This window comes from Chroicocephalus ridibundus, chromosome Z, assembly GCF_963924245.1.
Source record: "Chroicocephalus ridibundus chromosome Z, bChrRid1.1, whole genome shotgun sequence".
Taxonomy (NCBI): Eukaryota; Metazoa; Chordata; class Aves; order Charadriiformes; family Laridae; genus Chroicocephalus; species Chroicocephalus ridibundus.
This window is the reverse complement of record NC_086316.1, coordinates 69646131-69672246: the sequence shown is the minus strand read 5'-3', so window position 1 is coordinate 69672246 and position 26116 is coordinate 69646131. Positions and strand designations below refer to the sequence as shown.

The window sequence follows — 26116 nt, the reverse complement described above, 5'->3', positions numbered from 1 at the left end:
GGTAACAGGGAAAGTCTGGATGAGGAAAGACTTCCCCTTGGTTGAGGAGGATCAAGTGAGAGATCAATTAAGTAAACTGGATACCCACAGTCCATGGGTCCTGATAGGATGCACCCGAGAATGGCGAGGGAGCTGCTGGAAGTCATTGCTGGGCCACGCTCCATCATCTTTGAAAGGTCCTGGAGAACAGGTGAGGTGCCTGAGGACTGGAGAAAAGCCAATGTCAGTCCAGTCTTCAAAAAGGGCAAAAAGGAGGACCCAAGGAACTACAGGCTGGTCAACCTCACCTCCATCCCTGGAAAGATGATGGAACAGCTTGTTCTGAGTGTCATCTCAAAGCATGTGGAGGAAAAGAAAGCTATCAGAAGTAGTCAACATGGATTCACCAAGGGGAAATCATGTCTGACTAACCTGATAGCCTTCTGTGATGGCATGCCTGGATGGATAGATGAGGGGAGGGCAGTGGATGTTGTCTACCTAGACTGCAGCAAGGCTTTCAACACCGTCTCCCACAGCATCCTCATAGGGAAGCTTAGGAATTGTGGGTTAGATGAATGGACAGTAAGGTGGATAGATAACTGGTTCAAAGATAGAGCTCAGACAGCGTCTGGCTGGAGGTCAGTGACAAGTGGTGTTCCCTGGGGGTCAGTACTGGGTCCAGTGCTGTTCAATATGTTCATCAATGACCTGGATGAAGGGATAGAGAGCATCCTCAGCAAGTTTGCTGATGATACAAAACTGGGAGGGGAGGCTGACACCAGAAGGCTCTGCCACCATTCAGTGATACCTGGACAGGCTGGAGAGTTGGGCAGAGAGGAACCTTATGAAATTCAACAAGGGCAAGTGTAGGGTGCTGCACCTGGGGAGGAATAACCCCATGCACCAGTACAGTTTGGGGGCTGACCTGCTGGAGAGCAGCTCAGTGGAAAGAGACCTGGGAGTCCTGGTGGACAACAGGATGACCATGAGCCAGCAATGTGCCCTTGTGGGCAAAAAGGCCAATGGCATCCTGGGGTACATCAAGAAGAGTGTGGCCAGCAGGTCGAGGGAGGTCATCCCCTCTGCTCTGCCCTGGTGAGGCTGCACCTGGAGTACTGTGTCCAGTTCTGGGTTCCCCGGTTCAAGAAGGACAGGGAACTGCTGGAGAGGGGACAGCAAAGGGCTACAAAGATGATTAGGGGACTGGGACATCTCTCTCATAAAGAAGGGCTGAGGGATTTGGGTCTCTTCAGTCCAGAAAAGACAGCTGAGGGGGGACCTTATCAACATTTATAAATACTGAAAGGGTGGGTGTCAGGAGGATGGGGCCAGGCTCTTTTCAGTGGTGCCCGGGGACAGGACAAGAGGTAATGGGCACAAACTTTAGCATAGGAAGTTCAAACTAAACATGAGAAGGAATTTCTTTACTTTGAGGGTGCCAGAGTACTGCAGAAGGCACCTCCCCTGCCCAGGGAGGTGGTGGAGTCTCCATCTCTGAAGACATTCAAAACCCACCTGGATGCATTCCTGTGCAACCTGCTCTAGGTGACCCTGCTCTGGCAGGGGGTTGGACTAGATGATCTCCAGAAGTCCCTTCCAACCCCTATCATTCTGTGATTCTGTGTAAAGTAGGGAAGAGCTCACATGGCTAGAAATACTGAAGTCAGTGTGAGAACTTGTGAGTCAATTTTGAAAATAGGAATATTAAGCTTAACTCTTAATGACATGCATCAAGACATGAAAGTTTGCTATTTAAAACAAAATTTAATTTGGTTCCAGTTCTGCTGCCACTTTTTAAATTAAAATTAATGTAAGACAGGAAGTAAGCTAAGGTATATATAGATATTAGAAATGGACAGATTTTAAAGATATTGGTGTGTATGTACGTATCGATGTCATATACAGTGATATGAAATATCACTTAAAAACAACGCTTTGTTTCTTTGGGTTCTGTACACAAACATGTATGAAATAATAAGACTGGACCAAACAGCAAAGTATAGCCTGTGCAGAGCTCAAGTGTAGACAGGAGAACTGAATTTTGCCTCTAAACAAGAATTTTCTAGTACAATGCAGGTCCTTTTGGAAATCATTTCGTTGACTACAACTGGACTGGAGCTGTGCCTCAGTAATGCAAAATAAAAAAAAAAAATCCCAGAAATAATTTACAATACACTTTAGGGTGCAATTTGAAAATACAACTACTCATGCTTGCTTAAAATCACAGTTTATCAATCTAGGATTACATTGATCCTGCTGAAGTTAATAAAAAAAAAAAACACTAAAAAAAATCTACTATTGGTTTGAATGGACTATGCTTTTTCATTTACAATGACATAAAAATGTAACCAATGAACTACTTCCACATCAGTGCTCCCTTGGAATCTCAACTAAGATGCACCAGTTATTAAACTATTATACACAATACTCTAGCTTTGGGGTCCCTAACATAAGAAGGACGTGGACCTGTCGGAGTGGGTCCAGAGGAGAACCATGAAGATGATCTGAGGGCTGGAGCACCTCTCCTTTTGAAGACAGGCTGAGAGAGTTGGGGTTGTTCAGCCTGGAGAAGAGAAGGCTCCAGGGAGACCTTGTAGCAGCCTTCCAATATCTGATGAGGGCCTACAAGAAAGCTGGAGAGGGACTTTTTACAAGCATATGTAGTGATAGGACAAGAGGTAATGGCTTCAAACTGGAAGAAGGTAGATTTAGATTAGATATCAGAAAGAAATTTTTCACTATGAGGTTGGTTAGACACTGGAACAGCCTGCCCAGAGAGGTTGTGGATGCCCCATCCCTGGAGGTGTTCAAGGCCAGGCTGGATGGGGCTTTGAGCAACCTGGTCTAGTGGGAGGTGTCCCTACCCATGGCAGGGGGTTAGAACTAGAAGGTCTTTAATGTTGCTTCCAACCTAAACCATACTATGATACTATGATGATTCTATGATTCAGAGGTACGTCATTTGGGATTGGCACACACAGCAAGATAAAGTGGAAGTATGATAGAATACAGTTTCCTTACAACAACTACTTGGGATTCTCCCCCAGGATATTTAAATTTTATACTTAAGCAAACTTCAGTTTCAAGTACTTGTATTCAAGAAATATTACAGGTTAGTGAGACTTTTGTGGGGAAGATGTTTTTAGCACAATGAATTCCTCAAATCTACAGAGGAAATATGGCTTAGGAATTGCATGAGTAAATCAGGTAGTATCCTCGAATTTCTAAGCCCTCTTTTTCCCACAGTTCACTCAAGCAGTTTTATTCCCACCCACCCCACCCCACCCCACCCCACCCCTCTCCTTCCCCCTCCCCCTCCCCCTCCCTCTCCCCTCCCCCTCCCTATACTTAGTGCCTATAAGTTCTGGGCTCAGAATAAAGAAAAGAGAAACGCAAACAGTTCTTCTTTCATGGTAAAGCAAAACTGTTATAAAGATATTGGAAAAAAAAATACTCATGGTTTTATTTTTTAGATATTTTCTTCAATTTATTAATAATCTTTTATATATATTTTTATGGCTTTGAGCAAAGACAAAAGAAAAAATCTAACTCATCCCTGAACATACAATTGTTGTAACAATCAGATCTATAGTCTTCCCAGCAGCAGTAAGATCCAACCTTTTTCTTTAATACATTTCATCCTGTACAGACGTGAGATTCCATACTTATGGGCTTACTTATGTACAGAGAAAATAGGTCAGTTCTGAAACTAGCAATGAACCTTTATATTACAGGAATGTGAGTCATTTGTTTCTTAATCTAAGTATATATACATTCATACATACATATATATATATACGTATATAATTTTATACCCTGTACCATTATTTTTTTTTTAATTAACATACAAATCCTAGATATTGTCCACTCTATTACAAAGTCATTAAAAATTATTTATGGTTTCACTGAAAGACCATGTGAATTAATATTTCTTCATATTGCTTAAAATAAAATAAAAATATATATAAAAATATTTCGCTACTAACCCCATAACTCCTGTTAAATGTAAACGTTAAAGAGTTTGAAAGATCAGTATATGATCTTAATTAACTGACGGAATTTGTTAGCATTAAAATAATATAAGGGGTGTTGTACGGATAAATAAATGGTCTTGCAGCGTATCCATAATGTTCCACTTTAAAACAATCACTTCCCCATATACTACTCTGGGCCACTTAATTAATGGCAGCAGCATGTTGATGGGTTAATTACATCGCTTTTTACTGGTGAGTGGGAATCATCAAGAACTGGAAGATTTTTAAAAATTTTTGTTTGATGTACCACTTTAGTAGAAGGCATAACAGGCAGCATGAGTTCAAGCTCTGTTAGCTTTAGAATATTTACTTGGCTCTCAAGTACATCTGGATTCACTGCATTACGTAGTTTGTGATGTTATTTAATTTTTCCATGCATCGTTAAACTCAGCATTAATGGGAAAAGAATTCCTTTGCATTTGCTTCCTTAACATGAGTCAGCTGGATTTTAAGGAACAGAATATATGCTTGTATCATATCCATAATGCTGATTTTTCAATGAGTTAAATTATGACACATTTAGTTTCAATCTCTATTTAATGTGACATATCAGGCACAAATGATTACGAAATAACTTTTTTTTGTGGATAAGATAACATGAAGGTTTGAGCAAACAAAACAAAACGTTCACAAAACAGTATGCTTTAACCCTGCTTTCTGTCACCATTTCCTTTCTGTTTTGAAGACATAAAAAATAATAAACCTTGTACCTATGGGCTATGTTTGACACTACATGCCTTAGGATATACTAACCATTTAATTACGATATACACAGAGCAAATCGTGCATTTCCAGACAGACTTGATGCTATATTATATTTATTTTTGTAAATTAACACCACAGTCAACTACAAAACTACAGTGAAGACACAGAAAGCACCTGAAAGCCTAAATCAAGCCGTGGTTTACAAATAATTGTTTAAATGAAAAATCTCACTTCTAGACTTAAACCAGAGATTCCAAGTCAGCATTTTAGGAATTTTAAGGTAGACACAATTAATGAATGGTTATTATTTTCTAAGATACCATAAAGCCTTTTCCTACAATGGCTGACCGAACCTATTTTTAACGTGGGGGGTTTTTTTGTTGTTTTTTTGGTTTTTTTGGTTTTTTTTGTGTGTGTTTTTTTTTTTTTTCCCCAAAGCATGCATGGAATATTCTCAGACACTACTGAGGGCAAGGAGAAGAAAAGTGATGGTATTGGTGAAGTGCAAGCGGTTTGCAGGATCAAGCGTACAATTTTGCATAAAACATTGCATGTAAAAGTAACATTGTAGGTTTTAAGCCATTGCATTACAATTTAACAGTTGTGTTGCACTTAGCTTTAACAAATTTTAAAACTGTAAATTTTGAAGTGAAGAGCGGAACCTAAATTCCTAAACAAAGACCTTGCAATGGTACACCACACAGCAGCTATTTTTGTTTGGGTCTAAAAAGTTATTTACAATGGCAATATTCATAGTCTTTGTAAAAGTCTTTAGCAATGTCAAGATTGAAGTCCACCCAGTTTTCTGAAACAACAGAAGGGTTGACATGTCGTGAGGTTACAACCTATCCAGAGGAGTGCTAGTGCCAGCCTTTTGACTGCAGGTGTTTGCAATTTATTTCTTTTCCAATCTAATTCCCAACGGAAAGTGCTAACATGAAATGCAATGGGAAATAACAACTGAATTCTTCACGATAAATTAACAACGTGTACGCAATATATGAAATAACAGAGGTTTCAGAATATCATTCAGTCAGTGCTATGTGTTTGTTAGATTGTATTTCTCTTTTTCTTTTTTCATATACTTGTTTGAAGTTTGTTATTGTGTTGACAATTTTCCCATGAAAGTAGCACATCTCATAAAGAGAGAGATCTGTTAGACTGATTTTAAAGTTGACACATTAAAAATAAGTATTACAGCTGAATTTAGACTCTTTAATGGTTGCAAGAAAGGAAGACATGAATTCAAACAAGTTTTTTTAATTTTTTTTTTTTGAGATATATTTTATATGTATAATCTTTACATTCGTTACGTAGGGCAAAGCTGTCTAAAGTATTTTTTTTTCTCATAGTAGACTGCTGGGGCACATTAGGAAACAGGCTAAAACAGTTCTGGGGACGGTGCTCGGTTTGTCACAAGTCTGTCGCTCACAGTCACCAGGGATCATAAGTTTGAGGCGAACCGCGGTTTGTCTCCCTCGGGCTCTGTGCTTAAGACTGCGGATGAATCCCTTTGCAGGGGGGCTGGGGGCGGCGCGGCCCCCCGGTTTGGGGGGATGGCTCCCGAGGACATCTGTCGGAAGAGTGAGACCCGCTGGGGGACAGTGGCCCGGCCGGCCGGTGGCACACCGGGGCCGGGGGCTGGCTGCGGGAGGGAGGCAAGGGACTCCCCCACGGTGGGGTGAGGCCTGGCGATCAGGGTGGAGATCTCGTGGGGCAGGGAAGGCTGTGAGGCGGAGAGGGGCCGCACCTCCCGGGTCAGGTTGGTGTTGTGGAGTGCCTGGGTGCTCTTGTGGACCTCGTTCTTCTGCCCGGCCCCGGGGGGCTGCTGGGGCGCCTGCGGTGGCTGCTGCTGCTGCTGCTGCTGCTGCTGCTGCATGAGGGAGAGCTGCGAGGCGGTGGGCGAGGCGTACTGGAAAGTTCGGCCGGCCAGAGGGCTCTGTACGGGCGGGCTGCAGACGGCGGTGGTGTAGGAGCAGGGCGAGAGGATGACGGCCTGCTGGGGCGTCTGGGTGCTGGGCGAGGGGGAGTGCAGGTTTCCGTGGGACAGGCTGCTGGCCGTGTAGACGGGAGGGGACTGTGTCCTGACGCGCGACGATGAGCTGGAGGTGCTGGAGTTCAGGGCGGGCATCTGTTGCAGGCTCACTGGGGCGATGGTCTGCACCATCTCCCTGTCATGCTTCACGATCTGCTTCAAGATCTCGTTCTCCTGGTTGTTGAAAACCCCGGTGTTGAGGTCCTTCTGGAACTTCTGCAGGAGGATTGAGTTCTTCTTCCCTTCACAGAGAGGCAGAAGAGTTAGCGAGCCTGAGGCGCAGGGGGAGACCCCTGCTCTGACTTTGCATCTCGGCCCCCATCACCAAGGGCTATATATTGTAAAAGCCTCAGCACAGGCCGGGCTGTGCCACACCGACCCAGGCTGGCAGGCAGCTCTCAAGGGACGGCTGGCCTCCAGGAACACCCCGTCCCCCCTCTCTCTGCGCCAGCACAGCCAGCTTTCATAACACCACTGCCCTCAAAGACACCTGGACGTTCTGTGCCTCTTCACTCGCCGTGTATTGCCGTTACTACAATTATTCTGCAAATGTAACCATGGCAATTTACTGCGCAACAGGGTGGAAAAAGCCATCGGGTTCCGCGTGTATAATGTCTTTCTCATCGCAAAACTGTCCTAATTTCCACCAAACTGTTACATAAATTATAAATACACCTGCCATTTAACACGTTCCCTGGAACTAATTATTAGACATTAGTAACTAGTGACCGCTAGCTTGCAAGAAATCATTTTTTTAAATGTATGTGAACTAATATGAACTCACGGATAATGTGACACCTGCTTGCACAATAAGGACTGCTGTACACTGTGTCCTGGTGTCTGCTTGATGGCTCTTGGTGTCTGCAAGATGTAGACACTATTCTGTGTCATCAGATGCACAGGAACACAATTGCACTCAATTGTTCCTTTTTTGGATAAAATGGATCACATTTTATCTTTTGTCCTGTGTAAATTTTGTATGGTAAACACAGCACTTCTGACAGGATTGCTACTCCAAGAGCAGACTGAACTTTACGACTAATATTATTTAAGCACATATTAGACTTGGACTACATTTCCAGAGAGTCTTGAGAGAAAAATTGCAAGTCTTGATAAGATAAATGAATGCACTGAGTGCTCACAATCTGCAAAATACTAAAACAGGTCTATTAAGTATTAGAAACCTTCATACTTGTATTTAATTTCTTTACTCTTGCTATATTCAAGAAAACACGCTTCCTTCCAAATCACATCTTCGTCTTTGAATAGACAGCACAATGACAATGCCCTGCCATTCTTTCTGTATTCACTTTGAAGAAACTTCAGGCACAACTGTATTGAGAAAGAGTGACGTGGGGAAATTCTTACACTTGAGTTTTCCTGTGAAGTTGAGGAGACACCACCAAACAGGATAAATGATTTCTTATGCACAGCTGCATTTTAAAACCAGTGTCATTATTGATGACCAGAGTGTAATTCTCCCAACCGAAGACCATCTTTTTTATCTAGTATGGCCTATTAGAGTGGTCCAGAATGTCTGGATGCACAACGGCAGACTTCGCAAACCCTGTTTTGACGATCTGCCATGTCCTTCTGCCTTTCACTTGGATACCATTGGCCTGCTTTTCTGATTGCAAGCAGATCTGAGTAATGCCAGTGTGCAGCCATCAATGCTAGCAGTGCTCCTGTTGTGAGGAAAATGAGAGCCCTGCTGCAAAGGATTAATTCACTTCAACAAACATGGGTTTTGCGAGTGCTGAGAGACTTCAGCTCTTCCCAGCATTATAGATATCATCTGTAAACAATTTATGTAGGAAAATGTCATGTACTGCTCATGAAACAGCATAAATGCTATCAGGTGCTGAGCGCAGCAAAAGAAATATACAGGATTAATAAATAATGCTAATGATAACTGAAGTATACAAAATAATCCTCAGAGGAGTATGAAAGCTTTCTAAAACTCAAGGTTTTTTATTATTTAAAAGTGAGATTGCAGAATTTCTTGTCTGGACACATGTCTTATTCATAGATCAACAGAACATTTACTGCAATGTAACAGAAAAAAAACTTTTAAGAAGGGTTTAATCTGGGCATTTTATCATGCAACTCAAGGAAAAGAAAAGATAGAAAGGTTTTAAGAATTCCTAACATGGAAAAAAAATATTAAAATACCTATCCTGTCAAGTCTATCAATTGCCACCGTTTCAAAGGCCCTTCTCATCATGGGGTACTCTTCCAGAACCTCATTGAAGTTGTCCACTGAGAGGGAATACAGGCGACAATACGTGTCTGCTCGCACACTGGCAGTTCGACGGCCCTTGGTCAAAAGGCAAATCTCTGGGGAGAGAAAAATTCAACACACAGAGAAAACAAACAAGTTACTGAGCCATGTGAAACTTAAAAGCTAGGAAGTGACTCAGCGCTAATGAGTGATAATTCAGTACTCCGCAACAATTTTTCTATTGCTGTTTGTGCCAGGTTGCAGGGACAATTCTGAAGGTATTTGATTCTAGTTTTGCTACTCTCAAAAAATAACTAATGTCCTTTAAGAGCCGTGCTTATACGTTTTCTTGGTCTGGACACTGATTTTATCAGGGTTTTTTAAAAAAAATTCTTCAAGCTGTAAGAAATGATCCATCAGCTGTCAAACACAGCTTGCTGACTCGGTTAGCCCAAGTGATTCTATTGATTTGTTTTAATTGTCCAGCTGACATAGAGGACCAATTCCTTTAATCATTCACCAGATTTACTAAACTAATTTAGTACATGATATACTGATATTTGAATATAAGAGCTGTTCTAAGAAAAAAATGCTTCAAGCATGAAAATGCCTTCTGTTTCCTTGGGTTTTATATCCTAGGTATTTTGGGAGAGGAAACTTATGATTTTAGACTTTTTCTTTCTCATTGGGCTAAAACACAGAACCTTTTTAACCTCTGCCCACTCCATTTGATTAGTCTATTAGCCTTTCTCTGAAAGTGCCTCCAAAAGCAATTCATCGTTCTGGAACAGAGACCAAAGCTGTATGCAGAGTCCCAAGAAACAGCCCCAAACTTGCAACTGCTGATTTTCAACCCCCGCGGAAGAGGGTTACTGGATAAAGGAGAAAGTCAATGTTCAAGGCTTGTAACAGCAAAACATATGGGGTAGAATATTTATTTATTGATTTATTTATATTAAAAGACAAAAATTTAAAAAGTCAATTGCAAAAAGAAGTGTTTGAGTTGATCCTTTTGCAAGCTGGAGAATAACACACTTAGAAATACAAACAATTCTTGGGCTCAGACAGGGTGAGATATATTTTCCCTACTCAGTTCTAGCAGCCAAGAGCACTGAGTTCATATTTGTTCATATTGAAATACTAGCTAGGAAACTTCCTCCTACCCTGCTTGTGTGTCTACCAAAAATAATCAGTCTCAATCTCAATAAAACTATCATTCTCAAGTGTGGAAAACTAAATATTCCTCATTGACAAAAATAAAGAATTCTGCAGGCTTTACTTCAGATCTACAAAGTGCTAGCACAGTTCTTTCTTTTTTTTTAATGTCTTTAAAAAAATGCATTTTTTATTAATCTAGAACATAAAGAACCTTGATGGCTTTTCGTCTCATACGTCTTCTTGAAGAATTTCCACATGCCACCTAACCTGGAAGGCTTAGGGGCAAAGATGCTTAAATGAAAGTGGATAAATCAAAGTAAATCAACATGGGACCAGTACTAGCACAGAATGTACTTAAACACCAATAGCTATGGGGAGAATTTATAGACTCTAATGGGTACTGTAAGAGTCTTGACCTGATGTCCCTCACAAAACTGGATGCCCATGAAATAATGACAGTTTACCGTAAAGAGCCAGCTGGGTCAAAGAGAAGCCAGTCCTTTCCTCTTCTATCCCCCAGCTCACCCTGACCCCTTCTCCTTTGATTGAACCCACTGCATTTTAGTTACAAGAGCAAGAAGGACATTTTGCCCAAAGGAAGTAGTTAAATGCAGTGAGTGCCTACTCCATTTCCGAAGATACTCTTCAGATCTCACACAGAATAAAGTTTTACAATACATGGTTGAATTTAGAGATAACTAGCTGGAAAATCTGTGTGACTAATGATCTCTTGATTTTCAGCTTTCTGCGCTTAAAGTTTCTGCAGACAATACTAGAGACATGAGGAGGTGTCTTTTGCTACACTCAACAAAAGTACTTGAGTTTAAAAAACAACACATGCCCAAAACAAAACAGACGTTGACTATGGATCCCAACCATTCCGATGAGTGTAAAAAAAATGGAGAAAGTATGTTTTCATAAATTATTAATTTAGAACACAGTATTTTAGATTACTTCAACAAGAAGGAAAGAAAGAAACCGTAAGAGACAATGTTGGATTTCATCACAGGACAATGGGACCATGGAATTAATGGATATTACCACAATAAATATAATTATTTTCCCCCCTCTTTAATCTTCTATTATTCTTGTCAAGTAAGGGGAATGGAAAGAATCACTGAAAACTATACATTGTATTCTGCAAACCCTGTCAGCCCACAACTTCTGGTTGAAGAACATCTTTTTGGAAGGCTCCTAGTAACCATAATAGAGTCTTCTAGTTAGATAAAATAATAAAGGATGGGTCAGAAAAGATATCACAAATGTCCCAGTGCCTAGAAACTGATCAGGGAGTGCCACTGTGGAGCCTGCCTGGTCAGGAAGCAGGGAAAGCTTCATGTTCTCAGTTGCAGTTGAATGGTCTCGTTCAAAAGAGGAACTACAGCTTTCTGACAGAAAAAGTAACATGTGATGAATACCAACGTAATGCATTTCCAGCAGTTTCTTGACTGATTAGAGTTGTATTATAGTCACTGATACATTATCTACAGTGCTTTGTTATACTTATCAATAGCATTATTTGTACTCTGGCCACAAGGCTAATGTGCTTGTTCATTGTATATGTTCTTCATTTAAGTTCATTTCATCTGTTAGCTATTTATTTCGAACAAACTCTCAAGCATAATAAGACATAATATATGAAATGTCATTTACTTGGACCAGAGAGGAAGAACACAGAATGTCAAAACGTGTTCCCATCAAACATTTGTGTTCTTTTAAATAAATCAAAGTAATTTTTTATTCTTTTTAACAAATAAATAAACAATAGATTTCATGAAGAGAACAAAGTAATGAAAGCATCCATGGTATATTTAAAGTGAGTCTTAGCGGCATCAAGTACACCAGGTGACCTCAACAATTATGTTCTCCTTGATGTTCAATTGATTTAAACAGACTATGAAATACAAACAATAGCACAGTAGTGTGCAGTCAAACACAAAGGGCACAGACTATTTTCAAACAGCTTGGACAAACAAGGTTCTCTATTAGCATAAAAAGAAAGCGGTGGCAGCATATTACTCACTAATATTCCCATCTGTGGTTGGCATGGTGCAGTGCATTCACACTGACACTTTCAAAGTGTCAAATACTTCTATCTTTCCTTTCCAAACAAAAGAATGTCTTCAATTCGAATTAATAATTATGTATTAGGCTACAATGAACCTGTAATTCAACTCTTAATGCAAGTTTTACTTTCATTATTTAGTCTCTTTGGACAACTGTTCCCTAGAACATTCTGAAACAACTGTCAATCACTGTACTAATGAAAAATGACTATATGGAAGCATTAAATGATGCTAAAAACATTCATTTGTTCTTACAGTCCATAGTTAATAGAAATGTAATTCATTTGTCCTTGAAAATCACAATTTATGTTCTGCTAAAACAAGATCTTTCCCACAGAACAATGCAGCTCTCAAAAGAACATGGAAAAGGTCTCAAATACGATGTACTTCCTGCTGTCAAGACATTGACTAAAAAGCACAATAAGAAGAGTTTAAGGCTAAGCCTGTTCTGAAGGCTGTAATTTATAATAATCAAAACTGACCTCCAATATATCAGCTGCACGCATACATAGGACATGGCTGAGTGGTAGGCTTGGCAGTGCTAGGTTAACCGTTGGACTTGATGATCTTATAGGTCTTTTCCAACCTAAATGATTCTATGATTCTGTGATTCTATGGCCGTATTTCAGCAAAAGCATCAAGTTCAGTTTTTGGAACACTATAAGTTTCTGAAGAAGCTTTCCCATATCTGTATCTCATAAAAGAGGGAACGTGTAGATCACATCTTATTATTGCATTAGTGTGTCAAAACACTCTGGAGAGGAAATTCTACATACCTGAAAGACATCACTAAGGAAGACTGATTTTGGGAAAACACGAATGAGAAAGTGAATGAGACAACCCACAGGATGACCTTTAAAGAATAAGGATTAGTAGGCCTTTTGTAAGTGTCATAGTTTTGGTTCCAACTGAGATCAGGTTCATCGTTCTTGTGGACTGTATTGATATGCCACTGTAGGAGATAATTTTCACCCTTCCCTGTTGCTATGTGATTCCTACACATTTTTTTCTTCAAGAAAATAATTGCAGGGGATGTGGGAGCAGTTCACCTCTAGCACCATTTGTGATGTTGCATTGCTTGCTTAGTCTTTGCTGGATGGGTACGTGGGCCGGCTATCCTAGCAGTAATTTCCTGTTTCCACTTTATATAGACCTAGGAAAAAACCCTTTTTTACTCTGGGAAGCAGCACAGTTTATCTGACTGTGTGTGGCACCTATCCATTAACTGACAGTTAGTTTTCCATATAAATTATACTCAGATGTAATTACTCAACTTTCTATGTCACATTAACATTTGACTAGATACTGAAAAACTTCAAAAATCAAAATAACAATATAAAGTTGCCTTGGTGACAAAATGTATTCACCAATAGGTAAACTGTGTTGATAAATGAAACAGTCATAAGTCCCGTAGTTAGCTGGTTCATTAAATGAAACCAAACCAGTTCCGTCTCCATGGAACATATTTCTTAGCTTAGGATGGTATATGTAGAAAATTTATACAAGGAATTATTATCAGCTTTGTTTTGCAAGGACACAAAGACCAGAATTGAAGGAAAAGTTCATTTTACTAGGTGCAGGAATTATTTTTTTTAATGAATAAATAAGTTAACTAGTATTTTAGACATATAGTGAACTCCATATTAAAATCAAGTAAAAATAATTAGCAGTTTCTATGCATTTCTGAACTGCAGGAGTTTATTAAGTGCTCTGTCCCCTTTCAAAGGTGTTACAGGTTTCCGATCATCTGTCACATTTAACATTACAGGATATAATGAAGTGTCCTTCCAGCTGAGGACAGCTGACTGTTGCTTCAGTTTCTCAGCAGGAAGCTTGTTTCATCTTGTAGCAGGCATATACATTGCTGTGCAAATGGGCAAGCAGCTATTTAAACCATCTGGTTACTTTCAGCAGCAGAAGAAAGATGGAAAATCAAATTCAAAGACTTGGGTCAGTCAATCTACCACATTTGGGAATGTTTTATGATTAGTGGATTAGAATATTTTTTGTTTTATAGAGAACAATGAGTTACTAAACTATTATGGGCAAAACTTAGAAGTACAAAAACTCTTTCCACACATGCACCTCGTAAATCTCCAGAACAAGTTTCCCAGAACCAGCAGGTTTAGGATATTCTTCTTCTCTAACATCATTCTTAATAACAGCAACTCTTTGGCATGGTGCAAAGATCAATAGTTCTTGATTCCCTTCAAGCTACTGAAGTTGTGTACTGAGCAGAAACTAGCTAATAGGCACTTTCTTGGTGTGCCAGTCACAGGAAGGGACCTTCAGCTCAGGGCAATCTGCTCCCAGCTTTACAACAAGTAATGTGAGTGATGATTTTTTTTTGTCAGGAGAGGACTATATAAACTTCAGGCAATTAAAAAAAACAAAACCACCACAAAACAAAACAGTAACCTTCAAGACACCCCACTCTTTCTGAAATGGAGCAATTTCCCAGTTCCATGTTGACTTAACCATCTCTGTTACAGGAAACAGGGAGAAGCTGTTTCATATGATAAAAATGTGATTGCTTTAACACGTACTTCTGCATTTCTATCTCCTTTTTCTTTATCATACTCTGGAAAACATATGTCTATAATTTTTTTTCTAATTTTTAATGTATTATTTTTATCTTTCAATATATTACCACTAGTGCACATAATAGAAAACTGGAAATGCTGCCTGTTGTTATAGATACTGAAAAGGCTAGCACTAGGTCTTATGATTAGTCAGAGTGTAGCTTGCACTAATTAAATGAGTTTCAGTAATCTATTTTCTAAAAAAAAAATAAAAATTAAATGTGATGCCATATAGCTATGCAGATTTTATTTTACAGTTGTTTTGCAAAACAGTATTTACATTCGTATTAGTCATGAGTATGGAGGAAAAAAAACAAAGTGATATCCCCCAAATCCAGACCTATGGAGTGGATGGAAATGAAAAGGCTCAGGAAACATTTAGCTCTGAATTCAGTCGTATATTTAAGATACCTTAAAATATAGTCACTGCTCAGCAGGAACGTTCCTGCAGCAAAGGAGAGAGTTTAAGGAGGAAGGAAAAGGGAGACAATTACTGTCTTTTACAGCCAGGTTTGTAATCTGGACTGTCCAAAAGAAAGCTACGCAAAACCCACACCTTTTCCCACCTTATTTACACTAAATATGTAATTGCAGACAAGCAATAAGAGACACTGCCTGCATGACCTCTTAATTTAAAAAGTGCCAACAATTGTCTGTAAAGTTGCTTTCAGATATCTGGGTTCAACAACTGGAGAGAGGGTTCATGAAGGAGGCCTAGATACAGTGCTGAGTAGTTACTATTTTGAAGAGGGATTGAAAATGGGCAATTACAATTAGGGGTCCAAAACAACTTCCCGAATGCCGCAGTTTCAATCTCCTGTCACTTTTTGAAATATTTACCTAGACCTAATTTAAATCTATCTATTTGTGATAGCTTTTGCATACTATTAAAAAACAAAACAAAACAAAAAATCCATCAGGTTAGTTTATTTCACATTTTTATTGTCTGTTTGTAGTAATTTGAAATTTATGGCTCTGACACATGAACTCTTAGCATGTTCATTGTTTATTTTGTTTTATTTTATTTTAATTATTTTCTAATTTAACAGAAAAAATAAAAGAAACAGAAAATGTGCCCTAAACAGCACGGCTGAAATTGTGATTTTTTTAAACAGTAAAAGATGAGAAAAAGGAGAATTACACCCCTGTTAATATAGCAATTAAAAATGCAAAACCGTATTTCATTCAGTAAGGTAGAGACTCATGCTTACTTACTTGTGGAATTGTCCCCTCATTGCAAGTTAGGAACACAATTCTTGTTTGCAAATATCTGTCCCTGCTTGCCAGCGCCCTTAACAGCTGAGATAATTTCTCCTTTATGAAGATGTCCCGTATGTATCATGTCATATATATGAAGAGAGGAAGAGAATGCAATGGGGACTGAAAAGAATATTCTCTTCTATGTTTGAGGATGACATGGTGCTATGGTATAACAGTCAATAGTAATAATAGGGGGTTTAGTCTTCTGGAGACAGGAAATGGTCAATAGGAAAAAGAAGCAGATGATAAGGGATATCAGCACCCTCCACAAACAGTATTTTACCAGTCCCTTTCATGCAGGATGTTATCCTTGGGACATAACCCCCACATTTGGAAAAAGAAGGGTTTGTCTCCAAAGCTACTGTGAGACAAGGAGAAAACCTCAAAATAGATGAGCTAGAAGCAGCTGGAGACAGGTATCTATGATGGGCATTTTATCACCATTTTCCTAATCTAAAATACAGGTGAAAGGTTATTCTTTTGCTATATTTCTTTCCATTACTGTCTTCCCTAAAGGTCTGCCTCCCAAGCCTTCATTTTCTTAACCTTTGTATATATATATGTGAAATATTTGGTACAGTAAGTGGTCTAATTAGAGAGGTTTTATTCTTATTTTTTTTCTAACAGTATTTCTAATTGTCAGAGCAGTACATTTATTTCATTGGAGATAGCACAATTTTCCTGGCGGAAAAATTATTCTTCTGAAAAGAACTGCCTAACTTTCATTGACCCAAATTTTGACAGGATTTATAAAGGAATATGGGCAACGAAGGTAGTGAGGGGTCTGGAGCAGAAGTCTTATGAGGAGCGTGGGGTTGTTTAGCCTGGAGAAGAGGAAGCTGAGGGGAGACCTTATTGCTCTCTGCAGCTACCTGAAAGGAGGTTGTAGCGAGGGGGGGTTGCTCTCTTCTCCCAGGTAACAGGTGATAGGACAAGAGGAAATGGCCTCAAGTTGCACCAGGGGGGAGGTTTAGACTGGATATTAGGAAAAATTTTTACACGGAAAGGGTTATTAAGCATTGTAAAAGGCTGCCCAGGGAAGCGGTTGAGGCATCATCCCTGGAGGTATTTAAAAGACGGGTAGACATAGTGCTTAGAGATATGGTTTAGAGATGGCTTTTGTCAGTGTTAGGTTGATGGTTGGACTAGAAGGTCTGAAAGGTCCCTTCCAACCTAGGCAATTCTATGCTTCTATGAATACTTATTTTAAAAAATGTCTGTCAACAAGCCTGAAAGTATGTTTTTCTTTACTTTGTCACGAATTTGTCTTTTCTGCTACCTATCTATGAGAAGCCCATTTCTCAAGACAATTGCTGTTCTTATCAGTCTATTTCCTTAAATAAAGCTTAATATGCTACTTTATAGCAGGTCTAAGAAAAGCAGTGTGATAACAGGCTACTAATTTGGATGTTTTGAGACTTACTCAGAGCAGGCCTCTCATTATTTCCATGTGAAATTCATTAAAACAACTTGGCAGAGCCTTTGAAGTATTATCTACTGTGATATAAGTAAATGTTGATATGGAAAAGAGACATTTTGGGCATGTATTAATTTTCAAGGCACATTTGGATGCAATAAGCCAATCCATTTTAGCCATTCTCTAATGATTTTTGTAATTTTTGACAAGACATATATAACCAGCTGTTTTTAAGTCCTCATATTTCCTGTAAAGTTAATGCTGATACACTATTAAGTATAATTCAGTGTAATACATCTTAATATCTCAATCATATAATCATAGAATACTTTGGGTTAAAAGGGACTTTTAAAGGTCATCTAGTGCAACTTCCCTGCAATGAACAGGGACATCTTCAAATAGATCAGGTTGCTTAGAGCCCCGTCCAACCTGAACTTGAACGTTTCCAGGGATGGGGCATCTACTACCTCTCTGGGCAACCTGTGCCAGTGTTTTACCACCCCCAGCGTAAAAAATTTCTTCCTTCTATCTAGTCTGAATCTACACTCTTCTAGTTTAAAACCATTGCCCCTTGTCCTGTTGCAACAGGCCTTGCTAAAAGGTTTGTACCCATCTTTCTTATAAGCTGCAAATAGGTCTCCCTAGAGCCTTCTCCAGGCTGAACAACCCCAACTCTCAGCCTGTGCTTAAAGGAGAGGTGCTCCATCCCTCTGATCATCTTTGTGGCCCTCCTCTGGACCTGCTCCAACAGGTCCATGTCTTTCCTGTGCTGAGGACCACAGAGCTGGACGCAGTACTCCAGATGGGGTCTTACCAGAGTGGAGTAGAGGGGCAGAATCATGTCCCTCAACCTGCAGCCCAAGGTACCATTGGCTTTCTGAGCTGTGAGCACACATTGCCCTCTCATGTCCAGCTTTTCATCCATCGAGTCCTTCTCCTCACAGCTGCTCCCAATCCCTTCATCCCCCGGCCTGTGTTGATACCAGGGGTTCTCCCAACCCAGGTGTAGGACCTTGCACTCAGCCTTGTTGAACCTCATGGGTTTCACATGGGCCCACTTCTTGAGCTTGTCCAGGTCCCTCTGGGTGGCATCCCATCTCTCCGGCATGTCAGCTACACCACTCAGCTTGGTGTTGTCTGCACACTTGCTGTGGGTGCACTCCATCCCACTGTCTATGTCATTGATGAAGATATTAAACAATATTTTCTATTCCCTGTTGAAAAAATCCACTTAGTTCCTTACGTATTCAGTGTTATGCTCTTGTCATCTTGAGTTTGGCAAACAATAATGGTTACAAATTAAAGTATTCAACTTGAATTTAAGTGGACTGTAAAAATATTGCACTTCATTTTTTTTCCATTAAATTATTAAACAAATGATCAGAGACTGTCAGTTCTGAATTAAATATTTAGATTAAATATTTAATCTAAAGTCAAATATTTAGTTTAAATTCTGCTGTGTAAAATTGAAGGTAATTGCAAAATCATCTTCTGGTTTATCTGTGTTGGCCACCTCAGATTTCCAAGGTATGCTGATGTGATATTTTACTTGTGTCTAGTTCTTTTATGTATAAAGTCTAAATTAAAAATTTATACTGTTTATGAATTTGCAGAATTAAAATTATAATTTGGTTTGAACAGGATGTTATTTAAATAGTGAGAATTATTACCAGCATTATTAATACTGTTAAATTTATATTTACATTTGCTAATTAATAAAACTCCTAAATCCAAACCCACTTCTACCTTTTAGCTTCACAGAGTAAGTTATTTTCATACTATCTATCTTCTTAAAGAATCTCTTAGACTTTTAAAAATAATATTCTGGATAGTTGTCTGGATAGCAAGAAGTTCTTCTGACTACATGGTATTTTCTATGTAAAATATGGTGTCAAAAGAACAATGTAATGCAGAACAAGGAATTACGCTATATCACGAGGAAGTGTATCCTCAAAATGGCAGACTAGTTGGTGCCAAAATGACTTTCATTTTTAGGACCTTTTGCAGACAACTTTTAGAAAAATTTTCCATACTGTTCATCTGAAAAGTGTTTTATGAATGAGTTGGTATGGAGATCTGGAGATCCTGCTCCCTTAAAGCATTTAATTTTGTATTTGCCATTAAGAATGTGAATAATCACACCTCCGGGAGGCTACACATAGTTAATTACTTGGACTGGACTACTTTGAATAAGGAGTAGCCATATACAGTACTTTTGCAAAATGTAAAACTGTATATGATGTCACATTGTCCAGGTCTAAAGCAGTGAGCAGTTAGACACTTTAACAGCATTTTCTCTATTTATAATCAGTATTATGCTGCAAATCTTTAAAAGTAGTCTATCAAAAGAAAGTACCTAGAGTATACCCAGAAAAAAATAAGTGGCAAAATATAATCTAAAGTGACTCAACATTTCCCATGGTATTATTTTCCACTGCACTGGTCTAAAATATACTGACAGTTGCTGTTCCAAAATGGGGAAAAGCTCCATAAATAATAGGTAGGTCAAAGAAGTTCTGGCTAATTGGCCTTCTACAAGCTGAAGCAAATGCAAGATACAATTTATTAGAATTTCAAGTGTGGAAGGATAACTGTTAAAACAGTATTAAATAATTTAAATGAAATAAAACAGTATTCCATGAACTACACATTAGAAAAAATAAACCCAAAAAAGAAAAGATGCCATAATATGTCTCTGGGACATATTCCGGGAAGATGGGGATGGGAATTTGATTTATATATAATTTTTCTAGATGAATGATGATATTCATCACAATTAGTAATATCTGCCTTTGAATAAGTAAAATAAAACATGTATTTGTCTCTTGTTACTACTGAAGAGGTAAACCATTACATTTTTGTGTTCATATTCACACACAGCAACTCCCATATGTATATCTTAAAATGAGTTTTAAATAATCACATGAACTTCTATATGTTCAACATACCTGTAAGCTCATAGAAAAAAAATATTTTAAGCAATATGAGTTTCAGTTAGTCCGCAAATTGATTTCTTGAATGACTCCAAGTGTCACAATACCATTGGGATTTTCAATGGGAGAAAAAACAATGGGGAGGGGGAACTGCAATGGAGACATCACAAATTGGGTACCACGAATTACTGCACACTTACCTACTGGAACTAGGAAAATCCCTCCAACTGCAAACACAGCAAAACCTCCTTGGGGCCCCCAGGCCTAATACATAAAATATACCTACACTTCCTACTCACTCAGTTTGGATTTCCCTGGCAATATCGGCATTCCTTCAGCCCTAACACAGTATCCGTTAAAAAAGGCAAAAAGGGGTTATAGTTTCTTGGAACTTACGTCTGGGCTGCTGAATGAAGGCAAGCCTGTGTAAACCTAGGTGGGAAAACAGATGGAGAAAGGAAAAGATAGCAGAGAGACAAGCCTTATCTTGTGTACTTAGAGGCTGAGAGGAGTTTTGCCAGTGACTACAGCAAGAGCAGGATAAGACCACAAACAGAGACCAGTCCTCTGTCCACCAGCAAGAAAGCTAATGAAGTAACAGCAGAGTCCTGAACGTGCTCCCAGAAATCCTCACTTTGGTAAGTTGTGCTGAGCCTTACTGGTTGGGTAGTGCTGGATTTATTCCTGTCTTTTTCTCTTTGTAGGCATGTCAGCCCCACTCTCACACACCAGGTAAGCACAAAGGCAGTTCAGCACATGCTTAGCTGGATCACGACTGCACACCCAGAGTATTTCCTCTGACTCCACAGGGCTGGCAGCTGGAGGGGAACAGGACATTGCCGCTCATCAATGTGCTCTGCAGTAGCTCTGGGACAGCTTTAACCTTTATGTTTGCAGGAATCTGAGGTGAGTTATAAAATGGCAAAAAGCTGCTTTTCTCCTTCGTTCCCCAAGCAATAGCTTGCAGTTTGTAGCAGAGTGCATGTGAACACCAGCAGACTGGGGCTGGGGTCAGGGCTACGCAGAGAAGTGGACGGTCACAAGGCATCAGGGAGCAAAAGGCCTTTCCAGAAGTGAAGGAGAAATTGCAGAACCAGATCTTATTGAAATAACTAAAGACCCACATGTGCAGCCAACTGAGTAAGATGAAGGAAATTGTTGGAAAGCAGTTCTTTTACTAAAGCAAACTTCTCTTTAGTTTGTTACACTCTGGCATGTCTGTTGTTGTAATTAATCATGAGACATTTCGAATCACCAACGTACAGAATGGAGTGATTCTGATATCATTTACCCCAGAAAAAATCAGAATTGCCTTATAGCAGTGGTATTACACCAGTTTATACCAATATATATTGGTTAATGTAAATTAGATTAGTATTAGGCTCATTAGATACATTATTATTTCTGCTCTGTAAAGCCTCAGGAAATGATGTACTATGCTTCTTTATAAGCAAAAGACTCATACTCTTCTGATTCATCTGTGAAGACTTCAAAATCTTTGCATTTGAACAGTTTTATGTGTCTAGTGAAGAATTAATATGCAATCTGTTCAGTAATTCCTCCTATCACAAGAAGCCTTTGAGTAATTTCTAACACAATCACCTGGTACTCAGAGGAAAAGGTTCAGCAGGATTGTAATCTGGCAATTTCCTCCCTACCATTTATTACTGGGATTAAAGCATAAAAGAGTTTTAACTATTAAGTTATTAAAGAGAAATACAAATTTGCACTGACACAGACAAAAAAAAATGGGAAGCTCTCATTCTCCACTGCTGTGTACTTAACAAAGACTTTACATTTTCAGTATTGTAAACTGCAGATACTCAAAACCATGGACAAGATGACAAAAAATTAAATAATTTAGCCATCACAACATCCTCAAAATGCAATTGCTTACATTTTTCACCTGACTCCTGATTTTTATTCTCCATCCCAGGAAGGATGAATTCAAGTGTGCTCATCTCAAGCTTCCAATTCAGCTTAGCTGCAAACACATGTGCAGTCAGGTTTTCCTACATGCTGTTCAAAAGGTATAGATGAAACACGTTTGCACTCCTTTCCATCTTCTGAAAGTTGCTTTAGTGTTGTTCAGATGAGCTGTTGCACTTTGCATTTTCTTCCCTTTTCCATCAATCTCATGGACGTGACTGCACTCACGGTTCCTCTGTCTCCTATTTTTTTGAACCACTCACAACTTGACTCCTACCCTCACAGTCCTCTCTCTGTTGACCTCCATCTCACTTCTCACGCTCTTCTGACCTCCCCTATGGTTTTATCCCATGCCCTCACCATCCCTCTCTCCTTACCTTCTTCATTCATATTTTACTGACCCTACAGAAGCAGCTAGAAGCAGAAGGTCATAATTTCCATTAAGGGCAATCTTATTTCACCTCCTATGAAAACTGTGTCAGTCTCAGTGGGAAAAGTTTTTCTTTTATTTGTAAAGAGAAAAGCCTCATTTACTGATTTGCTGAAAGTAGCAGCAATCCCATTCCTAATAACAGGGAACTGGGAGACATTTTAGAAAACTGAGGGAAAAAGTGAAGGAAGACTTAAAAAAATCCATAGACGTTTAGGAAAAATGAGTATTGCTGTATTTCCTCAAAAATAACAAGATATGGTCCTGGAGAATTCCATTAAAGCACCTGTAGAGTATTTAAATCCTGGAATTCTCCACTGATAACTGTGGCTTACATCATTTCACTGATGTAGAGGTGACTATATAACTGTGCGATACTGTGAAAATCAGCTTCATATATTCTTCATTGCCTCATTCCTGTCCCTTTTATACAAACTCACACAAGCCCACCATGTGAGGACAGGGATTCTAAGGTAAGGCAATAAAAAGTTACTATTCTTTTTAAATGACAGTAAAAAGCAAGGAAAATGGATTGTCCTGAATCTTTATGAGAAAATCCTTCCAGTGATTCATGTCTGTTCAAGACGTAATTTATGGCACTCGCTTTAAAACATTTCCTCTGTGGTCATTATTGAAAGGTTTGAAAGAACATAATAAACTTAAAATCACACTTTTTTCTGAAGATATTTATCATCTAACAATTAGGAGATGTTGTTTTTTGCTATGTTGACTGCAGATCTGAGGGAGTGTAGGCCGGTCAGTATTTCTCACGCACTCCCTTACACATTTCATGTATTCCATCGAAGGGGGAATGGGGGTGAAGGTAGAGGGGATGTGGCCTAGGGAAAAGGACAGTACCAGAAATTGCTTTCAAATTCATACTAGCACTTGGAGTAGATACGTAGGATGATAATACCCTTCAATCAGCCATCTGGAAAAAACTTACGGCATGAAAATTAGCACCCCACACGCTGCTGGGCTAAGTAATGCTCCTGCACACGAAGTTCAAGAGGATTAGATTTATGAACACACATAAAGTTAAGGGATAGGATGCTCTTCCCACAGGAACACCAATGAACAAACCACAAGATCTATGTGCTTACTGTTTTGTACTTACTCCTTCCCTCCAGAAAGGAGAAACCAGTGAGAAGAGATGAGGAAAGAGGCAGATGGTAATCAAATCCAGATCTACGGAGAGCTCTCTAGAGTCACCATTCTGCATGTCCCCCAAAAATCAACAGAGAAGGTAAAGCAGAAGTGAAGTGTAGTCTGATTAATCTGTTTCACTGACCATTATCCAGGCCTATTCTTTTTGAGAAGAATTTCCAAGCAATTATAAGGTTTATCTAGTTTTATGTGAGACTTATAACACCCAGATCCATAGGGAAGCCAGTTTTTTAATTAAGAACAAAGATCAGGCAAGAGAATTTAAATGTTCAACAGCATTTCAGTCTTCAAACCTCTAGATATTTCCTCTCTTTATTACTGCAACTTTTGGTTTTCCAGGCTTTCACTCTCCCAGCAGTTTCCATTCAAGCCTCTCCCAAATACTGGTGACACTGCTTTGCTTCTTCTTAAATATTGGTTTTCACACTAACCTCCAGTTCTCCAGCAGCTCCAGGTTGTCATAAGTTTTCTACAAACACAATGTTGTCAATACCCAAACATTTTACATATTCTAAGTTTGATAAACATTTTCCAGATCCAAGGCAGGATGTTGGCGAAAACCTTCATGAGTTCTGGAGGCTACCCTGCCTCTCCAGGGACTCCTCCTGAATCTCCCCAGCGCCAGGACCGCCAGGAAACTCAGCTCCAGGACACACCTGACATCCAACAGTTCGCATCTCTGAGCTGGGACTGGGAACTTCCAATTCATGAGACATTTAAAAATTGAAAAAGGATCTGTTTAGGTATAGCACACCCCTCCCACCTGTGTGTTCTTCCCTCGCTTGTGTTGATATTTATGTATTATGTTAGACCTGGGAGCTATACAGTTGAATTTGAAGTTATAAGTTGCAGCTTCTTAAACGGTATCTCAGCCTCAGATTTTGCATGTCTCCATTGCAGAAAAAAGGGGTTATTGGTTTTAGGATTTGAACACAGGCTTACTCTTCCAGCTTGTCATTTTACCAATGACAAGAACACTTGTGTCTGCTTTGGTCAGGAAGCTGTACTCAGATTCTGATATACGTTTCAGGGAAAAAAAAAAGTCTTCTCCAAAGAGATGAGAATATTATTTTTTTTCTGCTTTGACAAACCAAACCTTTTCACTTCACAGTTCTGAATCACACTACTTTGGATCTTATGGCACTACCTTTCTCAGGTTCTGTCTCCCTGTGCACTTGCCTCTCCTCTCCTCTCCTCTCCTCTCCTCTCCTCTCCTCTCCTCTCCTCTCCTCTCCTCTCCTCTCCTCTCCTCTCCTCTCCTCTCCTCTCCTCTCCTCTCCTCTCCCTCTTTTTCTCTCTTTTTCTCTCCTCTCCTCTCTTTTTCTCTCCTTCTCCTTGCCTCTCGTTGCTCTCGCCTCATCCAGCAACAGTTATTATCTCCCATTTGCCCCAGCAGCTGCCAGGCTTTGGATGCATTTGCCCCAATGTTTGCACCCCTTGTTTCATCCCAGCTGCAGTCTGGATGAGGAAAACTGCTTTGGTATGCAGTGTAATATGTTCTTGTGGAGTCTGGATATTTCAAGTAGCTTATTTTTTGTCTGCATTTCTGCTAAGAAGGGTAGCGGATGAAAAGGATGAACTAAGTAGTCGTTGCACTGCAACAACAGGCTGACAGTTATGTAAAATACTTTCATGCAAAATCCCCTCTGATCCTCTGCTGGTTCAGAGGAGTATTATGGTCAGATTCAGCAAGCAAGCTCTTGCAAACTCATTTTCATAAACTGGGGCACTGCTGAGCATAGAGAAGACCAAGACCAAGGTTGTTCTGTTTCTTCCTCCTCAGCATTTACCTTTTCTTTCTCCTCAATCTCCTGTCTTCAGCATCTACCATCTAAGCCCGTGGGATAAGCAGAAGACCTCTTTACCGAAGTGCTTCTACAAATACTAGTAGAAATCACCTTGCAGAGGCTACTGCAGGGTGACAAGTCCTGCTGGACAGATGAGTAGGAGTTGCTTTAGCATATTATTCTAAAATGGGATTAGTTAAGTAACCCTATAGCCCAATTCAAACACTGAGCCCAATTCACTTTTCTAAGCTTCCCACTTCTGTACACCAGCTAAATGCCACCGATTAGGCTTTCAATTGAACATTTTCTGAAAGGCTTTTTGCCTGAGTTCTGGGATGATTCATGGGATTCAACAGAAAAGTAATACAATGACCAACTAACTGTAACCATCATGGGCAGCAGTGGTACACACA

At 39.5% G+C, this 26116-nt stretch overlaps 1 protein-coding gene across 1 annotated transcript in view; it reads right to left on the bottom strand.

Moving 5' to 3' along the window:
• Nucleotides 1-3474: 3474 nt before the first annotated feature.
• The window catches only part of HCN1 (hyperpolarization activated cyclic nucleotide gated potassium channel 1), a 204429-nt gene continuing 181787 nt past the window's right edge, over nucleotides 3475-26116 (bottom strand). Inside the window, exons 7-8 of the mRNA XM_063320479.1 lie at nucleotides 8926-9090; nucleotides 3475-6995 (exon numbers count right to left, since the gene is read on the bottom strand). Coding sequence (XP_063176549.1) covers nucleotides 6163-6995; nucleotides 8926-9090 — 998 coding nt within the window. The 3' untranslated portion in view covers nucleotides 3475-6162. The remainder of the gene's footprint in view (nucleotides 6996-8925; nucleotides 9091-26116) is intronic.